This window comes from Silurus meridionalis, chromosome 9 (assembly GCF_014805685.1).
Source record: "Silurus meridionalis isolate SWU-2019-XX chromosome 9, ASM1480568v1, whole genome shotgun sequence".
Taxonomy (NCBI): Eukaryota; Metazoa; Chordata; class Actinopteri; order Siluriformes; family Siluridae; genus Silurus; species Silurus meridionalis.
The window spans coordinates 24,607,560-24,633,468 of record NC_060892.1 but is presented as its reverse complement, the minus strand read 5'-3'; the positions used below and the strand labels follow the sequence as shown (position 1 = coordinate 24,633,468).

Sequence of the window (25,909 nt, the reverse complement as noted above, 5' to 3'; positions counted from 1 at the left end):
AGGCTTATATAAATGTGTCTTTCTGAATTCTCTATAAAAAGTCGCCTCCATTTTGCAGCCGGCGTCTCGCTAATGCGCCCGTGTAACAGAGGAGCTCGCTGACAAAACGCCAAATGACATTAGCAGCCCAGTGGAGGACAGAAAACTCATCTGTCAAGGAGCTTTCCGGTGAACAAATTACTTTCCAAACGCGGGCATGATAGAGAGAACCTGAGCGATCTCCCTCGCACTGCATGCTGACCTGGAAAAAGTCCTGTCACAGAAATGACACACAAACACACGAGGGAAAGGGGAAAAAAAAAAGAATATATCTATATATGCAGAACTAATAATACTGCTGGTTGGAGCAGAGGCGTGTCTGACAGCACACATGGCTAGACACAGAGGGAGGACAGAACGGATAAAAGGTAGGAGGCAGCAGATTGCTGGAAAGAAATGAAGACACTCCTAGACTCTGCTTCAGAAGTGCGCTGTTCTTTCAGCACAAAATCCTTCAGCAGCACGCGTTTAGCTGACACGTACACACACCTGCCGCTCCCTGAAGGCCGATCTCACACACGAGCAACATCCTAAAAGACCTTTCTGTACCTGCATGGTACGGATTTGTAAAAAAATTTGCACATTGCTGCAAAAAAAAAAAAAAAAAAAAGAAAAGAAAAGAGGGGAAAAAAAAAAAAAAAGAAAAACAAGATTTAGCTCTCCATACAGCCAGTGGAGTGAGTTTGAATAGCGAAATGAGCAGCAGCCTGGCTGAGAGTACGGGGGGATCGTGACAGAGGGAGAAAGATTAATAAGAACTGTTGGGTACTGTCAGCGTGCGAAAGACGAATTTGCACTTGAAAAATGTGGTGTCGAACTTGAGGGTTTCATTACTTCGGCGTGCCGGGCTGGAAGAAGAAGATCAGAGACCGCAGCATCTCCCTGATCTACTTTAACACTCCTGATGTCTCCACACTCTGTTCAAAGAAAGGTAGTTAGCTTTTAGAGGAGCAACGCTGGAAAGCTGTGCTTTTATCCTGGTCTCTGACTCGGCTCTCGAAAAAGACGCCACAAAGAAAAAGCGGGTTTGAAAAACCTTGGTGAGGCCACAGAGACGGTGTAATCATGACTAGATGAAATGACATAAGTAACATCTCTGAAAGCAAATAATAACCCGCCTGGTTGCGTCGACCGTGGACTGATTTGTGCCTTTTTTTCCAAGGGCTAATTGTCTTCTTCCAGGAAATGATCCTGCATCTCCTCTCAGGATACGCATGTTGCTCTCATTGTCAAACCTCCGACCTGTATCCCTGTCTGGCATTGTTCCTCCCCTGCATGTGGGCCCGTACGTGCCATATCGGGAAGGATTAGCCGCAGTGAGCCCCTTACACCTCTTTCTCCCGCTCTCTTGGTTCTGCCTGGCCTTTCTCTCTTTCCGTCCTCGCTGAACAAAAGCGGATTTAAGCCATTAAAGGTGTGATAATCCCAGCAGGATGGGGCCGGCAGAGAAGGCTGGGCATGGCAAATCGTTCCCTCTCTCAGCGGAGAGGAACACGGATAAAAGTGGAGGACGAGATGGTAGCCGATTTAAAACCTTTAAACCCCCCTAAAACGCTGAGCGATCTGCAATCTATAGTCATGCGGCGTCGCTCTCGAAGGCTCACAAATGAAAGGCCTGTAAGAACTCTGCGTCCAGACCGATATCGCGCCGGCATCAGTGGCAGGATTACGAGGATATGTTTTGATGTAAACACAGTCGTGAAGCGTGTTTCTTGCGCATGCATGAGCAATAGCACATCACACAGGCGAGTTTTAAATTCAGCAATTAGATCAGAAGTTTGGCCTGCAGCAAAGAAGACTTGAAATGCATCTGGACAACATACACTATAGACAGTCATTCGACCATCACACCAATGTGTGGTTCTTGTAAATAAATGTTTTGAAGAGGCTCAAGTACAGTTTCTTTGCCCAAAACTGTTGTTCTTCAGCACCATGGACAGAGACGTCGACATCTACTTCCAATAATGCAACATAATCACATGAATGCACTGGCACCGCTATACAACAGCGCAGTTTTTGGATGTGCGAGCGTAAAAAGGTGAACTAGGAGAGCCGAACTTGTACCACAAGCCAGCTCCATGAAGATATGCTTTAGATTGGTTGGAGTGGAAGATCACCAGCTTTAGCGCTCTGATATCAACACTATTGGAATAATTTGGAACACTGACTGCACCCCAGACCTCCTCATTTCATCTGCATGAGTACTTGACTTTACCGACACCAAAATCTCCACAATATCGGAAGATCTTCCCAGAAGATCGGAGGTTATTATAATAGCAAATAAGGACTCGAGGCGTATTAATAAGGAACAGCAAAAAATAATATTAAAAAATGACATGTTCAAATAAATATACCTGTATATCACCCATGTGTTCGTAACTTTGCTGCAGGGACTTTCAAAAAATTTGTCTGGCAACCATAAAAAAAGGAAAACATCACTCAAATAGAAAAGTGTAATTCTAAGGTCCTAAGAGTGCTACGCTTTACTGCTGCACAGTTGTCAAGTCCCTGAGTTGCTCCTGCCCTGAGTGATGACAAGCCGAGGCGTGCCACAGTATAGCGATATTCCTATAGCGAGGGTGGACATAATTGTCTGTTCTGACATGAATGTGGACGTCGTCGTCTGAAAAAACGTCGCTGTAACAGGTGAGTCGTCTCAAACTCTGGATTATTGATGCGGTTTGAAGGAAAACAGCCGTCCGTGTGCCACCTACTCAAGAGAGCCCTACGGTTGAAGTCTCTCTCTCTGAGGAGGCGAAGATCCGCGGAGAAGAATAACTATAACGATCTCATGTATGTGTGAAGACAATTTAAGGGATTAAAAGGTGAACTTGCACGGCGTAATGTGTTATAAAACATTGTTAGAGTAATTAAACACCGCTAAGACCATCAATCAAGAGAGGAATTATGTAATAAACAAAAGGCCTATTAATGTGATTCGGTGCACACCGCAATTGCATATGCAAGACAACGCACGTGGGGTAAACACACACACGCACGCTCGCACACGTGCACGCACTACAGGCAATCAGGGTTCTGCAGCTGTAATTTGCCTCGGCATTAGTCTGTATTGCATTAATGAGTTCTCTCTCAGCTCGGGCCAATTTGAATGCAAACACCCGAGATGTTAATAGGAGTCTTGCATGAAGGGAGACAGATAATTCCGACGCAAACATTATTGTTTGAGGAAATCGCGCACGGTTAGCTCGAGCCACCGGAAGGTGACTTGCCGACGCGGGCCGTCTCTCCGTCAGACTTATTTAAACAGCCGTCTGTCTGTTTCAGTTCCTCTGTCTGCTCCTCCGACATTAGCAGGGTTTCTGCAGGCTACAAGTCAAATTTAAGACTTTTTAAGACATTTTAAAAACCATTAGGAATCAAACGTAAGAAATACATCACGACATCAAAAACATGCACATATATAATTAGCGACTGGCCTCAACCGAGCCTTAAATTTTTAAGCCAAGAATCGCTAAACTTCCTCATAGCTGAAAAATTTATTCTATTTCATGTCTGTGGTACAATTCAAGAAAAGTTTGTGCCAATAACTTGACTACTTCAATATGTCTGTCTGTCTATCTATCTATCTATCTATCTATCTATCTATCTATCTATCTATCTATCTATCTATCTACACACACACACGTAGTAAATTGCTTTTTGCGACTGTCTAACATGAAATTAGTGTGTGTGTATACAGTAATCACGCTTGGATTTCACGTTGGACACGTTATTTACTTAAGAAGACTTAGACTTTTTAAGGCCTAAAACTAGTATTTTAAAATATTTATACTTAAAACTCTTAAGACCCTGCGGAAACCCTGATTAGAAATCTACTGGGTTTCCTTCTTTACAGTTCGTCGGAAATCTCTCAGGCAATTACCGAAGCTGCTCGCACATGAAACAACCTCATTTATCTTTTTAGTTCACGTTACCATCATGGGTCACATTTCCAATAAGCCGAATATCCGAACATGGGTGTGGGTATAGCAGGTGGGGCGAAAGAGAAGGAAGACTGCTAGAGGACTGACGGATTTGTTAATCTCCCGAGACTAATACACGATAAAATGTCAGGCGAAGGCAATTACAAAGCTGAGACCGTTTTACCTCTGTATCGTTGAGGGGAAGAAAAGAAAAAAAAAACTCTGCCACGTGCATGCCGCAATAGTTTTAATGATCTAACACAAACAGGCACAACAGGAGGCAAGGGCAATGAAACACCTAGTGCAGAAGCCACATCATGCCAGACGGAGCCCTTTTTAGATTTGTGGCAAACAGAAGGCTCAATAATGCTCTCAGAGAGACAGAAAGAGAAACAGAAAGGGAGTGTGTGACAGGAATAAAAAAAACGACAAAACAAAATCAAATGCTACCAAACCTCTGTGCTGGTGTAATGTTAGGAGCATGATGTGAGCTGAGAGAGGAGATGGAAAGAAAAAAAAAAAATAAATCCCACTGCGGGTCATTCTGTGGCAGATCTCAGAAGCAAGGCCTGGTCTAATTTATACCTAAGAGGGAGGTGATCAGAGTTTTCTTTGCCCTAATGAACTCCCCCTGCCTGGGGCTAAAAAACAAAACCCCAGGGCTTCGAGGAGAAGGTGTGAGGTGGATCGAGAGCTGCAGGAAGCAACGATGACTCATGAGTACAATCCAACTCCACCAATTAGACAGTCCCGAGGCGAACGTACTCCAAAGGGGCGGGTCGTCGACCTGCCTCTGCCGTGGTTACAGTACAGCGTTGGCAAGTTGTGGGCAGGATTTTTATATTTAAAAAAAAGCTTTTTTTCCCTCTCTGAACTGATTACATTTTGGCTGACGATAAACATAGTTCGGTCAAAACCACAAACATGCTTCGTTAAACACAATAAAAGCAAACGGAGCGAGATTGACTCGAATGGAACGGGCCTGGTCAGTGAAATGGCAATAAAACCAACAGAAATGTCTTATTGACAATTTCATTGAACTGAACATTTTTTTTTAGCAGAACTGCAATGTAAAAATACCTTTTTTCCCCCCAATCAAAAACAATTTCCTGCGCTACATAATTTTTTATATGAAATTAATCTGGAACACTAACAAATTACAGCTATATCCTGAAAATTCACAGGGTTTTTTCCCCGGCTCTATGCCGTGGGGTTGCTCAAAGCTGTTACCCCTCGAGCTCTCGGATATTCATGGTAGGGAAAATAACAGCGTAGAAGTTCTCCTGTTTAGACGGTCTTGTCAGAGAAACTGAATAGAAGTTATTGAAGAGTTCGGCATGACACAGATCCCGAGGCATAGCAAGTTCACTCGGAATCAGACAGCGAAAAAGAAATTGAGGAAATGTATGGACAGATGCTTTATTTCCGATTTCACACCAAAAGCATCAGATAAGGTTTCAGCAGTTCTTTATGAGGTGTTTGGTCTTCCTGTTTGCAGGTTTGTTGGCCTATGATGCACAAATGGTTTGGAGTATTTATTCAAATGCGTTCACATTTGGGGAAATTTGTTGAGTTTTGTCAGGATTTCTGAAACACCTAACAAAATTAGTCTGCATTTGGGAATCCAAATATTATGACTATATAGACCCAAATTTGACCCAATGGTGGCACTAGAGTGTAGTATTTAGCCCGGATCTGGTCAGCATGCTCTTTAGACCTCCCCTTAGCAGATGTTTCAATGTGGTACTTCTATAGAATTCCTATCCAAAGGAAGAAGAAGAAAAAAAAAGGCCTACAGACTTCGCCGTTTGGCTTCCGATTGAGAAAATCTGCACCAGACTCCACCACAGCATTTAAACAGCCAAATGTTTCTTCCAAAGCCTAATCCAACAGATTTAAAGATTTACCCGGCTAGTAACCGAAAACGAGCTACAAATAGGTCGCAATTACGACGATCTCCTCCGGCTTGCGTCGTTATACGGAAAACAGAAAAAACCCAAACTGCGCTACTTCAATCAAGATTTCGCCCGAGATGTAAAAGGGGTGAAGACTGGAGAGCTGTAATCATGTGTGATTTCTGAAGGAGCCAAATTTCGGCTCAGCCTCCGTGTCAGCTTCCCCGGGTCTCTGATATGAGTGTGAACATACTCATAACAGTACGGTTGAGCAGTTATTGTTTCTTTGTCACACTCTTAGATTAACTGTCACAACCCGGTTTGTCACCATTACCACCACACAAAGCGAAGAACATAGCAAAGGTGGATGGAGACTAAACTGGCACTTGGGAGGAAGATCTTAAGGGTTTTTGAGAAGGGGTTGGGGTGTCAAAAAGTATATAGAGGGCAAATAGGGGACGAATAACGAGGCAAGCGGTTAGCGAGATCTAACAGCAACACATTTGTATGAATTAATATGGTTTTTGCCATTTTCTTTTTATTTCCTGTGTGTGTATGTAATTCACACCAGTTTAACCCTCCAGAGTATTCAGTGCAAGGCTGTGGTGGCTCAGGGTGACAAGCTCTGGCTAATACTTTTTTTTTTGGGAAGAGACAGATGAGCTGCTTCACGAGGGTTGCGTCTGCACGCAGCTCCGAGATAAAAGGGAAAGTCAAATTCAATTAACACAAAAAGCACAGGGTCTTGTTCGTCGTATCCCTTCAACCGTATCAGCTGCTGTACATCCATTCGTTTTTTCTTTGTTAGGACCGTGTACCGCACAAACACGAACACGGCCACCGGTCGCATCAGGTTTCGGCGACTCCGATTAAAAAAACGCCTGAGCCTTTATCTAACAAAGGCAGGGAGAAAAGTCTCCCGTGTTAGTGCTTTTGGAGCTCCCCGAAATAAAGCATTTCACACCTCGATTTTTTCCTCGTTAGTTTTCTATATTTTAAAGGTCTTCGCATGCGGTGTCTCCGAGCTTCGAGCAAGTCCTTTGCTTCCCATTACTCCCAATTTTCTCCACAGAACTGTTTCCCAACCACGGATTCTTCTACCTCCATCTGATCTCAGGCTGTCCTTCTGCCTAAAAGAGAGGAACCTCAACGTTCCAGCACGACCAACAAGGTGCTTCAAGAGCTTCGCCAACAGATTCTCTCAGTGTTCAAGAGCATCCAATGCATTTCCACTGACCTAGACCTAGAGCCCTAGAGATGGACAGAGAGAGAAATCTAGCGTAAGGAGGAAAAAAAGAGATAAGAAGTGGTGTGGGAGGGAAAGGAAAAGAGAAAGATCAAGTAAGCAAGAGATCAAAACAGGAGAGAAGAATAAAAGTGCACGGTATTCGGAGACCAGATGTAAAGAACAACGCATTCTGAATAGTGAGCGAGCAGCTTCGTCCGAAAGTCCTCCAGCAGCACGTCGGACTGGACGAGAAAGACAACAAGTGACCATTTTGAACTCTCGGGCATGATTACACGATCAACCAAAAATGTATACAGGGTTCCTACACATTATTATCATTTCAAAAGGCTATACTTTTCCACACTCAAATATGCAGACGTCAAAAGTTTGTGGAACCCTGACCAAACATTTGTTATGTACTTTTAGAACATTCCATTCCACAATTAGTCCTGGTATAATAACCGTCACTCCTCTGGTAAGATATTTCACCAGTATCAACAGTGGAGAGTTTAGTCAGCGTTCCAGTCATCCCATAAGGATTGAGCTCAGATCTTTATAGCAAGAGATCTTCCACATCATGTCAAGCATATCTTAATGGAGCTGGCAGTGGAACAGGTTTGGGTCTCCTATACAATTTCGTGCCTCCATGTTTGGCGAAGAAACACACATGGCTGGAAACATCAGGTGTCCAAATACTAAGTGTTTATCAGCGAGGATTCCATTATATCCTGTAGGGGGGGGGGACGGCTAACGTTCCAACGCAATGCGCTCTCCATCAAGAGCTTATAATAAAGGTCAAAGCAATCAGTTTGTATGAAAACGAGGTGCATGTAATTAATGAAAGGGATTCGGTGTGAAAACAAAGCGTGCATTGTGAAGACAGGAGATACAGTGATCACTTAGCCGACGTTAATCGATTGTAATTCTACAAGCGTCCTCCAGGCAGCAGTACTTAACTCCGATAACATCCTGCGGCAAGAACGAAGAACGAAGGAAAAACATGTTTTCCTTAATAGCTTGTTATATGAACAACAACGGGCGAAGAGGAAGCTTTTGTCAGTTTTGCTTTCAACAAGGTTTCGAGACATGCCAACAAGTGGCAGCACAAGGCTGCCCGCCCAGTCACATGGAGCGCCAAGTACTTAGAAGCACTTGCTTGTAAACAGAAGTTGTTTCGAAACTTTTTGATACCACCTCGTATATTTCTTTTTCAAGGTGCTGATCCCTGATTTCTGGGAGTACGTAGGGGAGGGGGATGAGTTCCAACGGGTTTCTTCCGGTTGCTCGAGTGTGCGCCGGCGCCTCTGCGTCGAGCTCCGCTACGCATCAGCACATTAGCACGTTTAATAACTTCTTTATTAACCTATCATCAGCATGTTTATTAACCTGAGCACTGGGTGAATACACCGCAGACCCGCCACTGCTTTAAAGTTTGTCCACTGACCCGTGAGAGCTTGCAATCCACATTCATTAGCACTTCCATGAATGTACAGGTTCCTCATTCCCCAGTGTACTGGCTTTAATTAGGGTCTGCAAAACATCTCTCCCACTACTTACTACACATACAACCCCCCCACCCCACACACACACACACACACACACACACACACACACACACACACACACACACACAGTGTAAAAAAAAAAACCTGATTTTAAAACAATCCAAAAGAACCCTGGAGAAACACTTTAATACACACACTAGACCTAAACCCCTCCCCTTTTTTTTATAGATTAAATTCGATTCTTCATGTGACTTGGTCTACCTCTCTGTGTATCTCAATGTGTGTGTGTTTTCTGGATGTTCTAGCTGCGTAAGTAATCTGAGTGGTGTGTTTGATAGCACTCGGGAGTGTGTTCAGTCAGTGAGTTCCTGTACAGGCCCTTTCTGAATTAATCACTCATCCTAATAAAATGCACAAGGCCTGCGTGTGATGTTCAGATGATGTATGGCTCCGAAATACCAATAAATCAAGAGTTTTGACATTCCAACTTTTAGAACAATGACATGAAGCATCAATTAGAGAGCGGATGAGAAAGAAGGAGAGAAGTACCCCCCACCCCCCACCCCACCAACCAGCCAACCAACCAACTCAACACTCTCTCTCTCTCTTCCTCTTTTCTTTCTCGGTCTGAGAGCTAGTGATTAACTATTGCTTTCCATTTTCTCTGGCTGCCATTTGTGCAGGAAGGGGAAATAAAAATGTGAAGAAAAATGAGGCAAAGATTCTCTGGCTTTGATGGCAATTATAAAATAAAACATCAGACGCTATCGATAAACAGGACGCTCTCAGAAAGCCTCTGAGCACGTACAGATGTGATTCGACCGGCCGTGATGGATTGACACGGGTCATATTAGAGATAGGAGATAATCTTAAGCTCTACAGGCTGAACTATGTATATATATATATATATATATATATATATATATATATATATATATATATATATATATACACACACACACACACACACACACATTTGTTTTATTAGGTTTTAGAGTGAAGGAAAAGCAGCCAACACGTACTCAACACCTCTGAGAAATCTTTGAAGATTGTTGGAAAAACCATTCCGAGTGACGACCTCATGTGTAAAGCCGTCACCAAAACTCAATGTAGCGACCTTGGACGATCTGATCTAAAAATTAAACTTATTTTGGGTTGTTTGACACTTTTTTCTGTTTGACCACATGTTTTCGCACGTGTTCTTTTCAAATTTTGGATGTCTTGAGTATGAGAGCACGATGTTACAATTAATAATAATATTGATAAAAAAAATAATAATAAAAAAAAAAAAGGTATTGGCTGCTTTTCCTTCACGCTAATAATTTTTTTTTTACTACATCATCCAAAACATCATCTTTTTTTATAGTATGAATGTCTTCAGTGTTAATGTTACAGGATTACAAATGAGCGTATTAAAGGTGGACGTTTTGAAGACAAGATGTGAGAGGCTGGATTGAGATGGTTCCGCCATGTGGAGACCAGGAACATGAGGAATCTCAGTAGAAGAATGCTGAGTGATCGGAAGGCCCCAGCACTGCCAATCTGCCACTGGTAGAGTCCTTGAGCAAGGCATCATGGCTGATCCTGAGCTCTGACATATGATTCCTGACAATGCTGTGCTGTACATGTGACAAGTCCTTGTTTTTACTAGAGTCGACAAGATAAACAATAAAATGAGGGTTTCCCCTCATGCTGAGACAAGATCTCAAACCTGAGGCTGTACATGCGAGCAGGAGAACGTTCCAGTCCAATTTTTTCTTCAGCACTAAGCGAAAAAGTAGCACATGCTTCGCGGTGTCCTCCGTAAAGTTCGGTACAGTCCGAAAGTCTCGGTGGAATACTGTGTTCCAAATCTGCAGTCTCGGCTGGCTAAGTCTCCCAGCACCACTGTTTCTTAAAGCCTATTAAAACAGGCAGGGGCAATTACTTTGACACCAGAACATATTGGGAAAAAGTTCATATTTCACCCACACTCCCTCACACACACACACACACACACACACACACACACACACACACTCAGTCCAGCAACTTCGGGTGTAATAGCTCAGGCTGCCTCAGGACAAAAGGACTGAGCTACTATTACTACAACCACAACAAAAAATCATTTTCTCCAGATAACTGGTTTGATTCAGGTGACGATCGCATCCTGAAATGAACTAGTTGGAGGGTCAAATTTCTAAGCAAAAAATGCATCTGGGTGCAACAGAGGATGAGCAATAATGAGGTTTGAATGGTGTTTGCCATGATGCTCAAATATAAGCTCCTGTTTTATTGTGGATGCCTGAAGATGCCTTTTTTTCCCCAATCCGCATTTGGTTCTTCTGGGAAGATCAGCAGATTCGAGTGTGTGCTTGTGGAGATTTGTGCTCATTTAACTGCAAGGTGCCATCATCCTGTAAGCGTTGAGAAAACACAGGCCACTCAAGATCTTCCACACCATTCATGCATGGTTCCTGCTGGAACTGGTTTAGGTGTCCTAGTTTCATTCCACACATCCAAAGACGTCCCCAAACAATTGTGTGCCTCCAACTTTGTGGTGACGGTTTGCCAAAGAACTACGAATAGCCGGAAAAACCAGGTGCTCCGATGCTTTAGTCCATTACAGTGTAATAACGATCGGTAACAGGAGTGGAGTGAATGAAGTGGCAAAATTGGCAGGTTTCCATCAGTAAGGGCAAAAACACATTAATTGTGAAACACGAGATCGGAGCTACACGAGCGCTGCGGCTCAGTCGACTAATCCGAAGATTCCCAGCAGGAGCAGATAAGGTCATTGCATGTGTCCATTAAAGGCGTTCGTAAAAAACCTTTAGTTACGCTCCATGCTTCTTCAATCATCCAGCTGTGAACATTCCCAGGGTTTAATTTACCGAGTGCTTGCTGACCTTTCCAGGCCGACTGCAAATCCATTTCAAGGTCCAAAAAGAAAAAAAAAAAAAGAAAGAAAGAAAAAGGAGAAAAAAAAATCATCTTTGTGGGGTCAGGTATTAATCAGGGAATCACGCCTAATAGATTCGTAATGCATTGTGTTTCTATTGTTGACACAATTTCCTGTGTCAAATTCCGCACATGAAAATCCAAGAGTTGAAGAAGCCCAGGAACTTCCTGTTGAACCACACTATAAGGACAAAAGTATTGGGACATCTGACCTTTCCTGCGTAACAGACCGTTACCACGAAGCTGGAGCCACACAATTTTATAGGACGTCTTTGGTATAATAAAATTTTGCGTCCATTCGGATTTGGAGACCCGAACCTGCTCCAGCATGGCGATGCCCAAAGCCAGCTCCAGGAAGATATGAGTTACAAGGTTTGGTGAGGAAGATCTCGAGTGGCCTGCTGTAGCGCTCTGATCTCAACCCTACTGAACACATTTGTGATGAACGTAAATGTCACCCCATGCCTTTTCACATCAACTACATCAGCACCTGACTTTACTAACACCCTTGTGGCTGGTGAACACAAATATCTACATCACATTTCAAAAATCTAGTGGAACATCTTCCCACAAGAGTGGAGGGAATTAGAAGAGCAAATAGAATGGACGTGCGACGCTCAAAAAGCACATACGTATGACCAGGTGTCCGCAAACTTTTGCCAATCGTATGTAAGTCAAATTGATTCTATATTGCCATGTATATTTGCAGCCATGGATATATCTTCCAGAGCTTCCTACTAGTGCTGTGGTGGTTAGTCAAATCCTGTGAATTACAATGAGACAATAACACCAGGTCCTGATGTTGAGGAGATGAAAGTTCCTGCTCATGTCAACAGTGTTCAGAGGGGTTCAAGAGGGTCTGTGCAAGTTCTTCCACTCTACTTTCAGCCATACAGTCTATGCTTATTCTCCTGCTGACAGGAACAGAGTGTTGCATCACAGACAGGAATCTCATACAGTGTGAGAATGAATGTCATTACTGAAGCAACAAAACCCAATGAACACGATTCAACGCGTCTCCTTTCACTGTAGCCACAGCATCATCGACCGCATACATCATCTCTAGCAGAAGCAGCGATCTCAACCTCATCCAATTAACCTGTGCATTATGCATTCAGCACATTATGGTTTTGGGGGGATTTGAAATGAAGGCAAATTGTGTGTTTTTGTGCACATGCTACAAAACGCAAATGGTTCATGAAAAAGCAATATAAATATAAAATATAAATATATCAATAAATCAATATAAAACCCAAGGGAGGAGTCCACCCCATAAGTGCCCAGTGGTCTGCATCACCACAAATTACCCATAAAATCCAAATATTGGGCTCTTAATCCAACATTCCTGGGTAGTGGGAGTTTTCATATAAAGCGGCGGAACTTCAGTAGCGGCGCAGTACAGCCTCCCGGTTCCTGGTCACATCACTTCGAGCTGCCATGGAAGCTCTGTAGTATGACATCCAGCGCCCTCCCGATCCGGGGGCCTCTAAAATAATGGCTACGCACGAGCTGACCGGTTCGCGGAGCTTTTCTGTGCTTAATTACGGTGTCTCTTTGCAAAAGAAGTTTCCGTTTTAATTCTCTCCGCCGTGCTGCTGGAGTGTGAAACATCAAAGCCCAGGAGATCAATTACGGAGGGGTATTTACAGCGCGCAGGCAGGAGGGAGCTAAGACGCGGAGGGGGCGCTGACAAACTTTATCATCCGTCCTTCTGTTAGTCGCCCAGCCTGTGACCGGCTGACTGATAGTCAATCCTTTAATGATCATGATAAAGAACAAGTCACATCGAGGACTAAAATGAAAACGCAAGCCGGGTGTGTACAGTAAAAAAAATAAAAAATAAAACGCACACACAAACCTTAATGCCTTCATTTCCTTTACAGGCCAAGAAATCACAGGTAGAAATCACAATTTGGGTTGAATGTTAGACATCTGGTGCAAAATTGACCCAATAGAAAAAACGAACTCTGCCCACCAAATACACACAAACTCTAATACGTAATTCACTTATGTTTCAATTGTTGTTCTATAATTTTTTACATTCTGGAAAAGATGCTTTGAGACAATTTCAACTGTAAAAAAAAATTTAATAATGTTGGGGGTTGGGGGATTCATACCAGGCTGCCACTCATGGGCACTTAACACCACATGGGTGCTCAGTTGTGGGAATGGGGATAAAGTACCCCACCAAGGGTGTGAGAGGAGGAGGGCGGGTGTTTGGGCTAGCAACCCCGTAACAAAAACTGCTACGCAAATTGCAAGTTAGCCATCAGGCCCTTGCCCTTGCCTTGCCAAAGACACACCACACCAAAGATCTGAAGAATATCAGCCAGAATTGGATCAGATGACAATGATTTCCATTACGAGACCTGCAGTGTTCACGCCTCACCACCGCAGCAGTTCGCATTTGCCCAGTACCAGGAAGCAGATTTAGTTTTAGATCTAATTTCCGATTTAATCTGTGAAGACTTTACAATCCAATTGAAATACAAGAAACCTGAATCCAAATCACCTCCTAATGCAACCCTAATGAACGAACTCTGAGTAATTAACGCCCAAGTCAAAAACACCCCCCTCCCCCACGGTGCTCACTTATAAACCATTACTGTATCTGTGTGAGATTAGGTCCCTTGGCACTCTACAGTATGTTTAATGTTTGTGCAAATTAGCATCGTATTCGCATATAGAACATTTGAAGCGCCATTAGCGACCCATCTGCATAATCTACATAAGCGCTCTGCGACCAAATAGATACTGTCCGAACGTTATATCCGGGCCTGCTACGATTACTGTACACACATATACACAGACAAGGCGTACAGGAAAATCCCCCCTGTCCTGGCGTAAACCGAGAGAGTGAGAGTGAGCGAGAGCGAGAGAGAGAGAGAGAGAGAGAGCTCGTCTCAGCACATGGTGCTGTGCAAATAACAAGTAATTAAGTTTAGGCCGTGAGGTAGAGCACCGAGGGGACCGGGGGGGCCTTTAGCGTGCTGAGTGTGTTAGCATGCGACACTGTGGAGTTTTATTTAAAAAGCAGATGGCAGGGTGAAAATGAAGATGAATGGGACGGAGGCCTGGTGTGAGATGAGAGCTAATTAGCCAGGTCTACGCTGGGGATTGGTGGAACTCGGGCCTACACGGAGGTGCCGAGGCCCGGGGCTCAATTACTCAGCCGGGGTGCGTTCAGAGCACAGAGACAAGGGCACGGCGAGGGACGGCACATCGATGGACGACACGACGAGAGACGGCGCGTCCTCGTTGCATCCTCAGAGGACCAGCGTGTCCTCCATGGGGGCTGTTTCACCGCACCAGAAATGTAACAACTCCAGGTATTCACATATACCCATATTTGTACGGAATATGTGCACTGAATGCTATAAAGTTTCCAAAAAAGTGGCAGACCACAAGTTTGTTTAGTCTTCGCCCGTTGAGCTCAGTGTCACTGATATTTTTTATATTATTATTAAACTTGAAAACATACAACAACAGCGACCGAGGTTTAAAAAAAAATTTAACTAGAGTTAGCGCAGTGTCACTGTGGCGACTCACGCGATATACCATTTTGTTTTGTGAATGAGAGAAACCACCACTATTACGACTGTCTAGAGATACGAATTCTTTTGCGTTATTCTGTATGTCCAGCTTCAAGAATTTCTCTTAAAAGGCATATTGAGGGAGTGAAGAATGAAGGGTGGAAGGAATGAAGACATTTGTTAAAAGAATGCTGAAATAAGTAGCACAGTTATTCACATCACACACTTATATGCACATCTGTATTTCCAAACGGGGGTCTAAAAAAAACGTAAACGATGAAATCACAACTTTCCATTTATTTAATTTTATTTCATCAATTCAACAATTACTCAACGGAATCTATTGAATTTTTTTAAGTGTATTGGAATTATTTATTGAATTTTAGATATTTTTTTTTTGTAAATATTTTCAACCAAGTGTATGAACTCTTCACAAAAGTTAATAATAAAATAATAATAATAAAAGCAATTTTATGCATGTCCCCCAAGTTTACTTACCGTGACTGAAAAACCCAAGTACATACGAACCGTTGATTTTGTGTACCCTCACACCCCTAATACCTATTAAATATGTCTTTTGTCTTCGTCCTCAAAAGTACAGGAATAATTCCTCTCATTTAATCGTGTTTAAGAGAAAGAGAGAGAAAGAGAGAGAGAGAGACAGAGAGAGAGAGAGAAACAGCCGAGTGAGAATCGTCTATAATTGTATTCATGTACCAGCCGAGGAGTCTCCCATCAAAAGCAATAATAGCCTAATAAGGTTATAGTTTAATTATCATAAGCGCTTCAGTAGTAATTATAGCGCAACCTTGATGAGGCAGCCGTTGTTGTTTCTCGTGTGCTGATGACGCACACACACTCTCAACTCCCACCGTATATGAATTCCAAGAAAATTGAATATGGTCTCATTAGGATTTCGACATCTTCGTAAACAGATGGATAATACGAAGCTTCCACAAACGCAGGGGGGTTCAAATGTACAGAACACGTCGATACAGCAGCTACCCAAAAGTCTGCACCTTAACATCCTGTCTATATATAATAAAACACACACACACATACACACAATAAAAAATTTAGCTTCTCCATTCAATCCCTTTCCCATTGCTACCAAACCAATAAAATCCCAACCTAACTGACAGACTGCTCGTGAAGTGCCACTTTGACAGGTGGGCAATCAACAAGTCTCTGTGGGCAGCTCCGGAGGGCATTAACACGAAGCTGTCATCGGAGCTAATGCATGCACATTAGCAACAATCCCCACTTTGGCAAGGGAAAAAAAGAAAAGAAAGAAAAATCCACCTACGCCAAAGCGCCAAATCACCGGCAGACGTACGATTGTACAAAGGATGGGATAAAAAAAAAAGAAGGCAAGCAGATGTTAAAGCGGAGAGAACATGCAAGAAGAACGGTGATAAACTGCGATACATAAGCGGTCCGATCAGGTCAAAGGGCTTCCACGAGGCAACGAGCACATCATCGAAAGTCGTAACTGGTAATAATTGACGGTAATGTATCACAATTACGAGTCACGTTGCTACACGTGGAACGCGTTAGAAGACCGGTTTGATCAATCGCAATTTCTAAGGGAGCTCGGTTTACGAACGGCAGCCGAGACAGGAGAAGCGCACCCTTAACGAAGGGGGACTGAGGTCAGGTCGTAGCATTAATGAATAAGGAAGGTGGAAAAGAAAAGAAAAGAAAAAAATGGGGACATGAGCCAAGCACGGCGACGGGAGAAATATTTTCGGTTTGCTTTTTTATTTACCATGGTTGCAGTCTTTCAGAACTGGCCTTTGGTTGACCATTTGAGTCGCTTCATCTGTGGAACAGCAGAAAAAAAAAGTATGAGCGAGTACTGGAAAAAATAACAACAAAACTCAGACCCACACGATAGAACATGCAGATAAGCAAGTGTTTTTTTTTTATGGGAGATATTCCCAAAAGGGGAATGAATTCACTGTAGAGGTATTACAAGAACAGTTTTTTCCTTCATTGACGAGTTCATTTGGAGTTCATAGCTTTCCTATTTGATATACAATATGTGTGTAGTTGTGTGCAGATCTCCGGATTAATCTCCCCGGAATGATTCCTAGGGTTATTCTAGTCTTCTAGACTGTTGCGCGTCTGGTTCGCGCTCCAGCGTCGGGTTTATTAGTAGCATCAATTTAATATTATGCAGCAACTATATTCTACAACTGTGTGTGTGTGTGTGTGTGTGTGGGGTAAAAGTATATTCCTGAGTGTGGGAGCTCTATTCCTGTGCAAGTACAAACCACAAATAAAGATGACATGCTAATCCGAGGTGTTCTTAAGGCGTTTTTTTTTTTCCCCTGTTCTTGCACTACTGAACAGTTCCTACTTTTGTAAGGACGAATGTAAAGGTGGCGCCGAGACACAGGTGCCACGTTAGAGCTCGGTTTCTCGAGAGGGACGCCGAATGCAATCCGACGTGGTTGCAAAAAAAGAAAAGCTGCATGGTTTGTTTGAGTCTGGCTTTATAGATGTAGCCGATTCGTCCAATGTAGAAGTGTCAATATGTAAATATATGTAAATTGGGACCCTTATGCACTGGTTAGATGGCAACTGCATTTCATTGGCTCTGTACAACAATAAAGTTTAATTGATTCTAATCTAATATATATATATATATATATATATATATATATATATATATATATATATTTATAGATAGACAGACAGACAAATAGTTAAACAGACAGACATAGATAGAGAGATATAGAGATAGATAGATAGATAGATAGAGATAGATAGATAGATAGATAGATAGATAGATAGATAGATAGATAGATAGATAGATAGATAGATAGATAGATAGATAGATAGATAGATAGATAGGGGTGTGTGTGTGTGTGTGTGTGTGTGTGTGTGTGTGTGTGTGTGTGTGTATATATATATAAGGATAGGAGGATTAACTCGGACCGGCGTCGGAGCGATCAGAGCAGGCCGTACTGGCAGTGCTCGGTTCTGTAACCAGCTGTGACATCAGCCAGCCTGAATGAACATCAGAGCCAGACAGCAGACATAATAAAAAAAAAGGGTAGATGTCCCTGTGCTTTACCTTTCTGAGGGAAGAAAAACCGGGGCCTGAGGGTTCATATACTAATATGATATTATACATTCAGCCGTCCATTCGGAGAGAAGTGCAATCGGGCCGATAGACGGCGAAGGCTTAAAGAAGAGCTTGCTGAAGAAAAGAGCGGGGTGTAGGGGCTGCATGTCAAACGAGAAGCCGAGCGAATGCGATCGGCAAAGAGTGGAGGAGACGTGATGAAAGTGATGAGACTCACCTCGGGGCCTGGGTGCTCGCTTCCTCCGGTCTCGGAAAGCTGCCCCGGATTGCAGCGCTTCCAGCAGACTGTCCATCACTCCAGTCTCATCTTTTTCTACAGAGAAAGAGAGAGAGAGAGAGAGAGAGAGAGAGAGAGAGAGAGAGAGAGAGATCATCAGAATCTGCTTTCCTGTTCCATTTCACTTTCCTGCCCTTGAGTGAGTTACCATAGCAAAGCCCACCGATTCAACAAGCGAGACCCTGAACAGTACATCAGAGTGCAAAGCCTGGCGATTTAAGGAGCAGACAAGCCCTTAACTGGCTCATACATCACCTACAAGCCTCTCCCTCTAAACAAAATCCAGCGCATTTGCGATTTTCTTGGGCCGCTTGTAAAAAGAAAGAAAAAAAAGAAAGAAAGAACATTCGGAGTTGTTAACCTGAAGCCACGGGCTTTTCTGCAGCTGCTGCCTCGAGAGAAGAGAGCAGTCCAGGTGGACACTACAGACCTTGAGGCAGAATCGAGGCACACTGGGTTTAAGCCTGCAACTAAATCATCACTGACTACAGCACATCCCTCAGAACACACACACACACACACACACACACACACACACACACACACACACACACACACACACACACACACACACACATGGAGCTTATCAGGGGAGAAAGAAGAAGAAAACAGAAAATAAATCTGACAGAAAAGTGTTTCACTAGGTTTAAAAAAAAAAGTGTGTGTGAGTGTGAGTGCACCCAGTCTTGATGGCGTAACCCTGCAAAAGCTTCGGTATATCCATACAAAAAAAAAAGGCAAAAACAAACAGAAGGAACAGAAAAACACAAACAAATGTGTGTGTGAAGAGGGGGGATTTATCAGATGCGCTAGTTTTGCTAGCCGTTAACCAGGCACTTATCCTTTTCTTTTAACTCCACAGCAGTAGTGGAGCTTCGAGGACGCAGCTAGTATCTAAAAAAAAAAAAAAATGGATTAAACACACGTCCATTTTTTTCTTTCCGTGGCACGTAAAGTAGCTATTCAGCGGTTTAATCAAAGCCGAGCTTTCAGTGGGTGAGGAAATCACACATGCGTAGAAAGGTTTTAGAGACATTATTGTGAATAGATATGCTTTCATATGAAGGCGCACAAGTGTGCAGGTCTTTAGATGCAAAAGCATCACCTGAACCACAGCAGGAGACCCAAACCTGTTCCAGCCTGACAATATGTGCCATACATGAGCCAAAACCTGGGTTGGATCGTACTTACTGATAACCGATAAATCAACCGATACGCTGAAAATGGATACTGTATTTAAAAAAACAGACAAACAAACAAACCCCATTACATTCCATGTAAAACATTACTGAACTTTTTGTAAAAATAAAACAATACCGTATCATAAAATAAATGATTTCTAATGATATATATATAAAAAATGATACATTATAATTAAAGATATTATACTGTAGCGCTCTCCTTGCAGCCTCGCCAATTAAAACAAGCAAAACAAACCCAAACGGCACTTGGGGTCTCGTAAGTCTCAGAAGCGCCAGCAACGGACGCGACCCGGAAAAACTATTGGTTTTAAATAAATCTGTCGACCTCTATTTTACATGGTAGATTTAAGCTCAAATCACCATGGGCGCACTCCAAAATCTAGTAGAACATCTTCCTAAAAGAGTTGCAGATATTATAAAAGCAAACGGGGACTAAATGTGGAATGGGACGTTTAAAAAGCACATACCAATCAATCTCTAATAGTCAGGTGTCCACAAGCTTTTGTCCATATCAATATATAGATGTTGAGATGTTTATAAGCAGTATATCCCATGTCCCTCTTCATCCAAGACTATATTAACAGTTTTCACATTGAGATATTAAACCCGATGTTCTGAAGGACAAACCGTTGAATGAACTGGCATTTAAAGCGATGAAGAGCAACCGTGATGGACAAAAGTACACAAAAGTATTTGCCTTCAAATGGACTTAAGTATCCAAAGGACTATGATTAATTACAACTATAATGTTCCTATTATCAGTTTTATCACAAGACTCTTTGCTTAATCAACTCAGTTTATGTGAAAAGACTTTGTGACTCTCAGCACACTGATCTATTAATAGAATGAGATTAATGAGTCTATCACTGATTGACGTCTATTAAAATTAGCATGAGCCCAAAACCCTCTTTTCAACTACATAAAAAAAAAAAAAAGTTCGACTCAGGAGTTTCTTCCATCATTCATTCCTCTTCAAATGTTCCGCTTGCTGTTGAACTGACGCTGAACTGTACGTTGGCGATAAGTAGATACACGCAAGCGCCGATCAAACAGGCTCAAAACCCAGCGCTCGACCCTGATTGGTGGATCGCTGAGTGTTTGACCAGTTACCTTTTTATCCTCATAAACAAAAAGGGACGCAAAAAAAAAAAGAGTCGAGTTAAAAGTAAAACGATTGACTTTGAAATAGATTGATGTTAAAGTAAAGATCAAAAGCTGCTTAAACGCAGTAACGAATTACGACCTGCCATACGGAGAAAGAGGAACATTCAAGATTGTGATGAAGATCTTTCAGAGGAGCTTCTGCCGTTCTCACGCCTTCTCTCGCATGTGGACTTGAGGTCTGAGATTATTTTAGCTACATTTTACATGATATGATGACCTGCTGGTTAAGAAAAAAACAACAACAACAGAAAGCAGAAGAAACGATCTAATAACCCTCTCTGATACCACAGCCAGAGGGAGAGGAGAAGCCTACATGGCATCTCTGGACTAGGAATTACAGCAGTTAATTATTGCATACATTTTACACAAATTATTCATCGAATCCTGTGATTTATTTTTTTACTGCATAATTAACACCCCATTCCAATCAGCACTGCATTTATTTTAAACCAAAAGGTGTTTGTTTATCACACTTTCTCCCCCATACATAATTTATCTCCCTGTTATCAATCAGTCCATCAATAATTTCTTTGCTGGTCTTAATTACTGACGACCTCCTTTTCTCCTTTCGTCCTCCTACGCTACAGCCTACGTACTTTCTATACTTACTATAGACGTTAATAACATGGGTCTGGGTCATACCGAGGGGAGAGGGTGGGGGGGCAAATAATAGAGTGCAGTTAGATCTCAATCATCAGCTATTCTTTAAGTGTGGTGCGAAAGGAGAAAAGGGGGCAGGATAGATCAGTGTAGGGTAGGAATTATTTTCTTCTTCAGAAATAATAGATATAGAAGAGATGCCTTCTTTTAAACAATATACAGTAATCCTCCGCTTTACCGCGGTTCGAATCTCACGCCCCCCATGGCATTTCCCGGAATTGCATTTGCCACAGAACTAATTTGTTTGGCTGATTTTCCCGCTCTTTCAGCACGATAGACCAAAACACTTATGGGGGATAGTTTTATTGGAGTTTTATGTTAAAATAAAACTAATGTTGATAAAAATATAATTATAAATTATAAAATAAAGTACAATGTCAATACAGTACAATACTGTATACATAAAATAGCATTTTGGGGTGGCGTCCTTTTATCGCGGTTCATGTACTGTGCGTGTTCGCTTGTGTTTAAGTAGGAACCGACACACATACAGCGGTCTTTTTTAAGACGTGTACGCGTACGCCAGCCCTGCGCTACAAAGAGCGCAGTAAAACCTGACGCGAATGCGGATCGCTGACTGTTGGACGCTGCACAGAATGCCAAATCCTGATCCGAGAGCGCACGTCGGAGGACACTTCGTGACGCCCACGTCATTACCGAGCGGACCGAATAACCCTAATCTCGTCCGGTGCGAATGACAAAAGCTCTAGAATACGAGCCGAACGTTCCAACTGAGAGAAACGATAAGGAGAATGGAGGAAAGGGAAATGATGGACGACGAGCGCCGTGGTTGCCTTTTATGGCGGGGATGTAGAATAATGGATAGACGATAGACGGATGGGTGGGTGGGCTAGTTATATGAAGGGCACATGAAAGCACAAGAACAGGCAAGAGAGGAAAAAAAGAAGAAGAAGAAAAAAACAGATACAGAGATAGAGGAGGGAGCCTGCTGGGCCACTGATGGAGGAGACAGAAAGGGTGAGAAGAGTTTAATAACAGAGAATAAAGGGGGGCATGGAGGTGTGAGAGAAACACATGTGGGATGATTTAGTGGCCAAAAAAGAAAAGAGACTGACCTGGACTTTTAGTTCTTTCTTTTTCTCCATTAGGATTTAAGATTAAATGTGTAAATTGAGCGAATTTTACGCATTCAATTTAAAATATAACTAAGTTCGGGGGGAAAAAAGATCTCTCGTAAAAATGGCAGTGTCTGAGAACCTGACAACATTCAAGAAATTTGACAGATTTCAGTGAGGGCCTTGCTGAAGGGCCCCACAGTGGTGGGATTTAAACACACTACCTTCTGATCAGAACATCAGAAGTTCAAAATCTTAACCCCTTCCTACAACATACACGTTTCATTTACGGCATTTGGCAGATCCGGAGTGTCTCACAAGCGAGCAGCTGAGGATTAAGGTTCTTGCTCAAGACCCAAGCTTGGTGGTGTTGGGATTTGATCTCATGACTATTGGTCCAAGGTCCAATGAATGAAGCATTGAACTACCACCTCCCCACAACACAAGCGACAGCTTCAGAGGTTTGCTTCCAGCGTCGCACAACAAATGCGAGAGAGGATTCTGATGCCACGGGACCATCAAACATCGGCACAACGAGGCCAGGCGTCCTGAAGCATCTCGGCAAAGTCCGAATGCAACCGGAACGGCGCCAACAAAGACGTTCTGACAAAATGGAGACATTAAATACATGTTCTCATCAGTGAGAGGTCTGTAATTACTGCCTCTTTGACCTTTGCAAATCCCTGCATTGAGATCTTTTCTCTTTCACACCATCGCTTATGAACAGATACGCAGATCTTCCCTACCCGGCTTCCGTGATGTCGAGCCCGTCAAAATGCCACCTGCCAATCTGCCCTGACATGCACACGCCATGGTTTCAAAATCATTTCCGAATCGTAAAAGGTCAACTATTCTTGTTCTGACGAACAGATAAGGATGCTTGTTATATCTTTAACATGCAAATTGTACAGTGGCTGTACCCCGCAGCAGTACTTCATTCTGCTCTTGCAAAAGAGCTCCAATCACAGCCACATTTTATGTTTCATGAAATTTCATTTCACTTTAAATAATCAGTTTCCCCCAAGAGCAAGGACACAATTCTATTAATAAAAAAAAAAAAAAATGTATTCCACAAGATGTCTAAATATAAAGTCGATTCATTTGCAAGCTTCTTACACGGGGTATGATTTTAGTCAATAAACAAATTGTACTTTTTTTTTTTTTTTCCTTGGCTGATTCCCTTCGCAGAAATACTTGCCAATTTTGGTGTTTTGCAATGAAATGGTGCAGGCTCTTTGTTGGTACCTAGAACAGCCTAGACAAAGGCTATGGAAGGAGGCAAAGCTTTCTCTCCACCAAACGTTACACACCAGTCCTCGAATTCATGCCCAAAACGCAAAGTCTGCCTTTCGGTCTAGACTGAAAACCTATTTGTTTTTTTGTTCAGCTTTTTTTTTTAAAGCTATAAGAGCAGCAACTAATCCCTGCATAACATTAATAAATAAATACATAAATAAACACAAGAACACACTCAAGCGTTCCCTCAGGTTTGTTGTCTTGCTTGATGCTTTATATCCCAAGACGCCCTCAAGTCTGTGTTACCTTCTGGCTCTCCATCCTAGTTAAGCTGCAACAGCTTCCCATCGTTTTCTAGAGTTCATTTTGGCACAAAGTACACCATGTCTGTACGCAATGTCCAGCTGCCTAATAATGTGTTACTTTTCTTCCTCTAGCACTGTATAGCAGTGAACCTGACTCCTTCTAACCTCCGCACCTGCCTGATGCCCCACTTTGCTTGGAGCCAAGAAAGTGGCACACTGTTATACTAGTTGTTGATGATCCTCTTCCACGGCTGTCTTTGTGGAGAGCAACAATTCTACTTCTCAAATCCTCTCAGAGTCTTTACCATGAGGTGCCATGTTGAACATCCAGTGGTCACTATGAGAGAATTGTACTCAAATCACCAAATTTGAACTGCTCTAATACAAGATACACAATGTATGGTCCTGTTAAGCAGACAAAAACATGAACATGCATCCAGAACACAGTGAATTTGCATTCACCAGTGCCTGAAACATTCAACGTTATTACACTGGTGTTGGATCAGAAGGTCACAAGTTCAAATCCCAGCACCACCAAGCTGCCACTGCTGGGCCCTTGAGCAAGGCCCTTAACCCTTAAGTTAAGGGAAAAATTGGGCAAATCTTTCCATTACTAGCAGCAAACTTTCCACCTGTAAACATTAAAAAAGGCTTAAACAGACTTGCTATTGTTGAATCGGAAAACGTCTTGCGGGTGGCTTCCTTTTTTTATTTTCCTCGAGACTGTAGTTTCTCCTCTAGTTACTAAAATCTATATCGAGAGTGCACTGTACCAGTCGGGGTCAGAGTTTAGCGCTAGAGGGAATTCTCCACCACGAATCCTCCCTGGAGATCACATTTGAGCAGGATTTTTTTTTTTTTTTTTAGCTCTAATTTTGTCTGATCTGATACCTCAAAAAAAAAAAAAAAAGGCATTACTCTATTTCCTGTGTGCTCTTTCTCCCAGCTCCTACATCATTACCCTTTGTGTGTGTGTGTGCGCATGTCTCTGTGTGTGTGTGTGTGTGTGTGTGTGAGTCTACAAAACATATTACAGAAGTAAAAATAGAGCAGAGCTTCGGTTTGTGCAGCAATTTATCATACGATTCCTTCGGCAAACTGCTGCTTCTACAGCCAGAAAGCGTCTCCCTGCACACGGCGCTGCGCCCGCTGCAGGTGCCGTGCATTACCGCAGCACTTTAATTGACAGTCGCCGTGGAGACAAAGCAGGGAGGTGGCAACGGTAACCTGGAAACAAAAAAAAACCTCCTATTTGTGCTACGACTGATTTCTGACAGGGGGAAAAAAGGACGCGGGAAGCAGACAGACAGCATTAAAACATTAAATCTGTGTGTGTGTGTGTGTGTGTAACAAACACAGAGGTGAAGGGAGTTAAAGCAGCAAGAGCATGACCGATGTATTTGTAAGTACAAATTGGTAATTCTTTTCATTAAAGCCTCAGCGGGAACAAGGCAGACTTTATACGGTTTAAATTGATCCATTACGAGTCAGAAGAGTACAGCGCAAGGTTACAAATATAAGAGCTCGGGCTCTCGAGGCGACGCAGAGGAACACCACAAGAGCAGGAGGGGGAAAAAACAACAACAACAAAAAAAAAGAAAAACCCCACCACCACCAACCAACTCAAGGTATTTCCTTCCCGACACCCGGGTTCTTGAAGGTTCCCCGATTCATTGGTCAGCATTGAACAAACTTCCATCTACACCTCGGTCTAGTCCAGAAATGCGTTCTCAAATAAGTAGTTTGGAGTAGTTTTGGAGATGCAAATTTGGAGATGCTCTGGCCCAGACGTCTAGACGTCAGAATTTGTCAAACTCGCTCGAATCCTTACA

At 42.7% G+C, this 25,909-nt stretch overlaps 1 protein-coding gene across 1 annotated transcript in view; it reads right to left on the bottom strand.

Moving 5' to 3' along the window:
* The window catches only part of diaph3 (diaphanous-related formin 3), a 287,165-nt gene that overhangs the window by 38,340 nt on the left and 222,916 nt on the right, over positions 1-25,909 (bottom strand). The window contains 2 exon segments of the mRNA XM_046857511.1: positions 16,832-16,885; positions 18,375-18,470. Of these exon segments, the coding sequence (XP_046713467.1) occupies positions 16,832-16,885; positions 18,375-18,470 (150 nt within the window).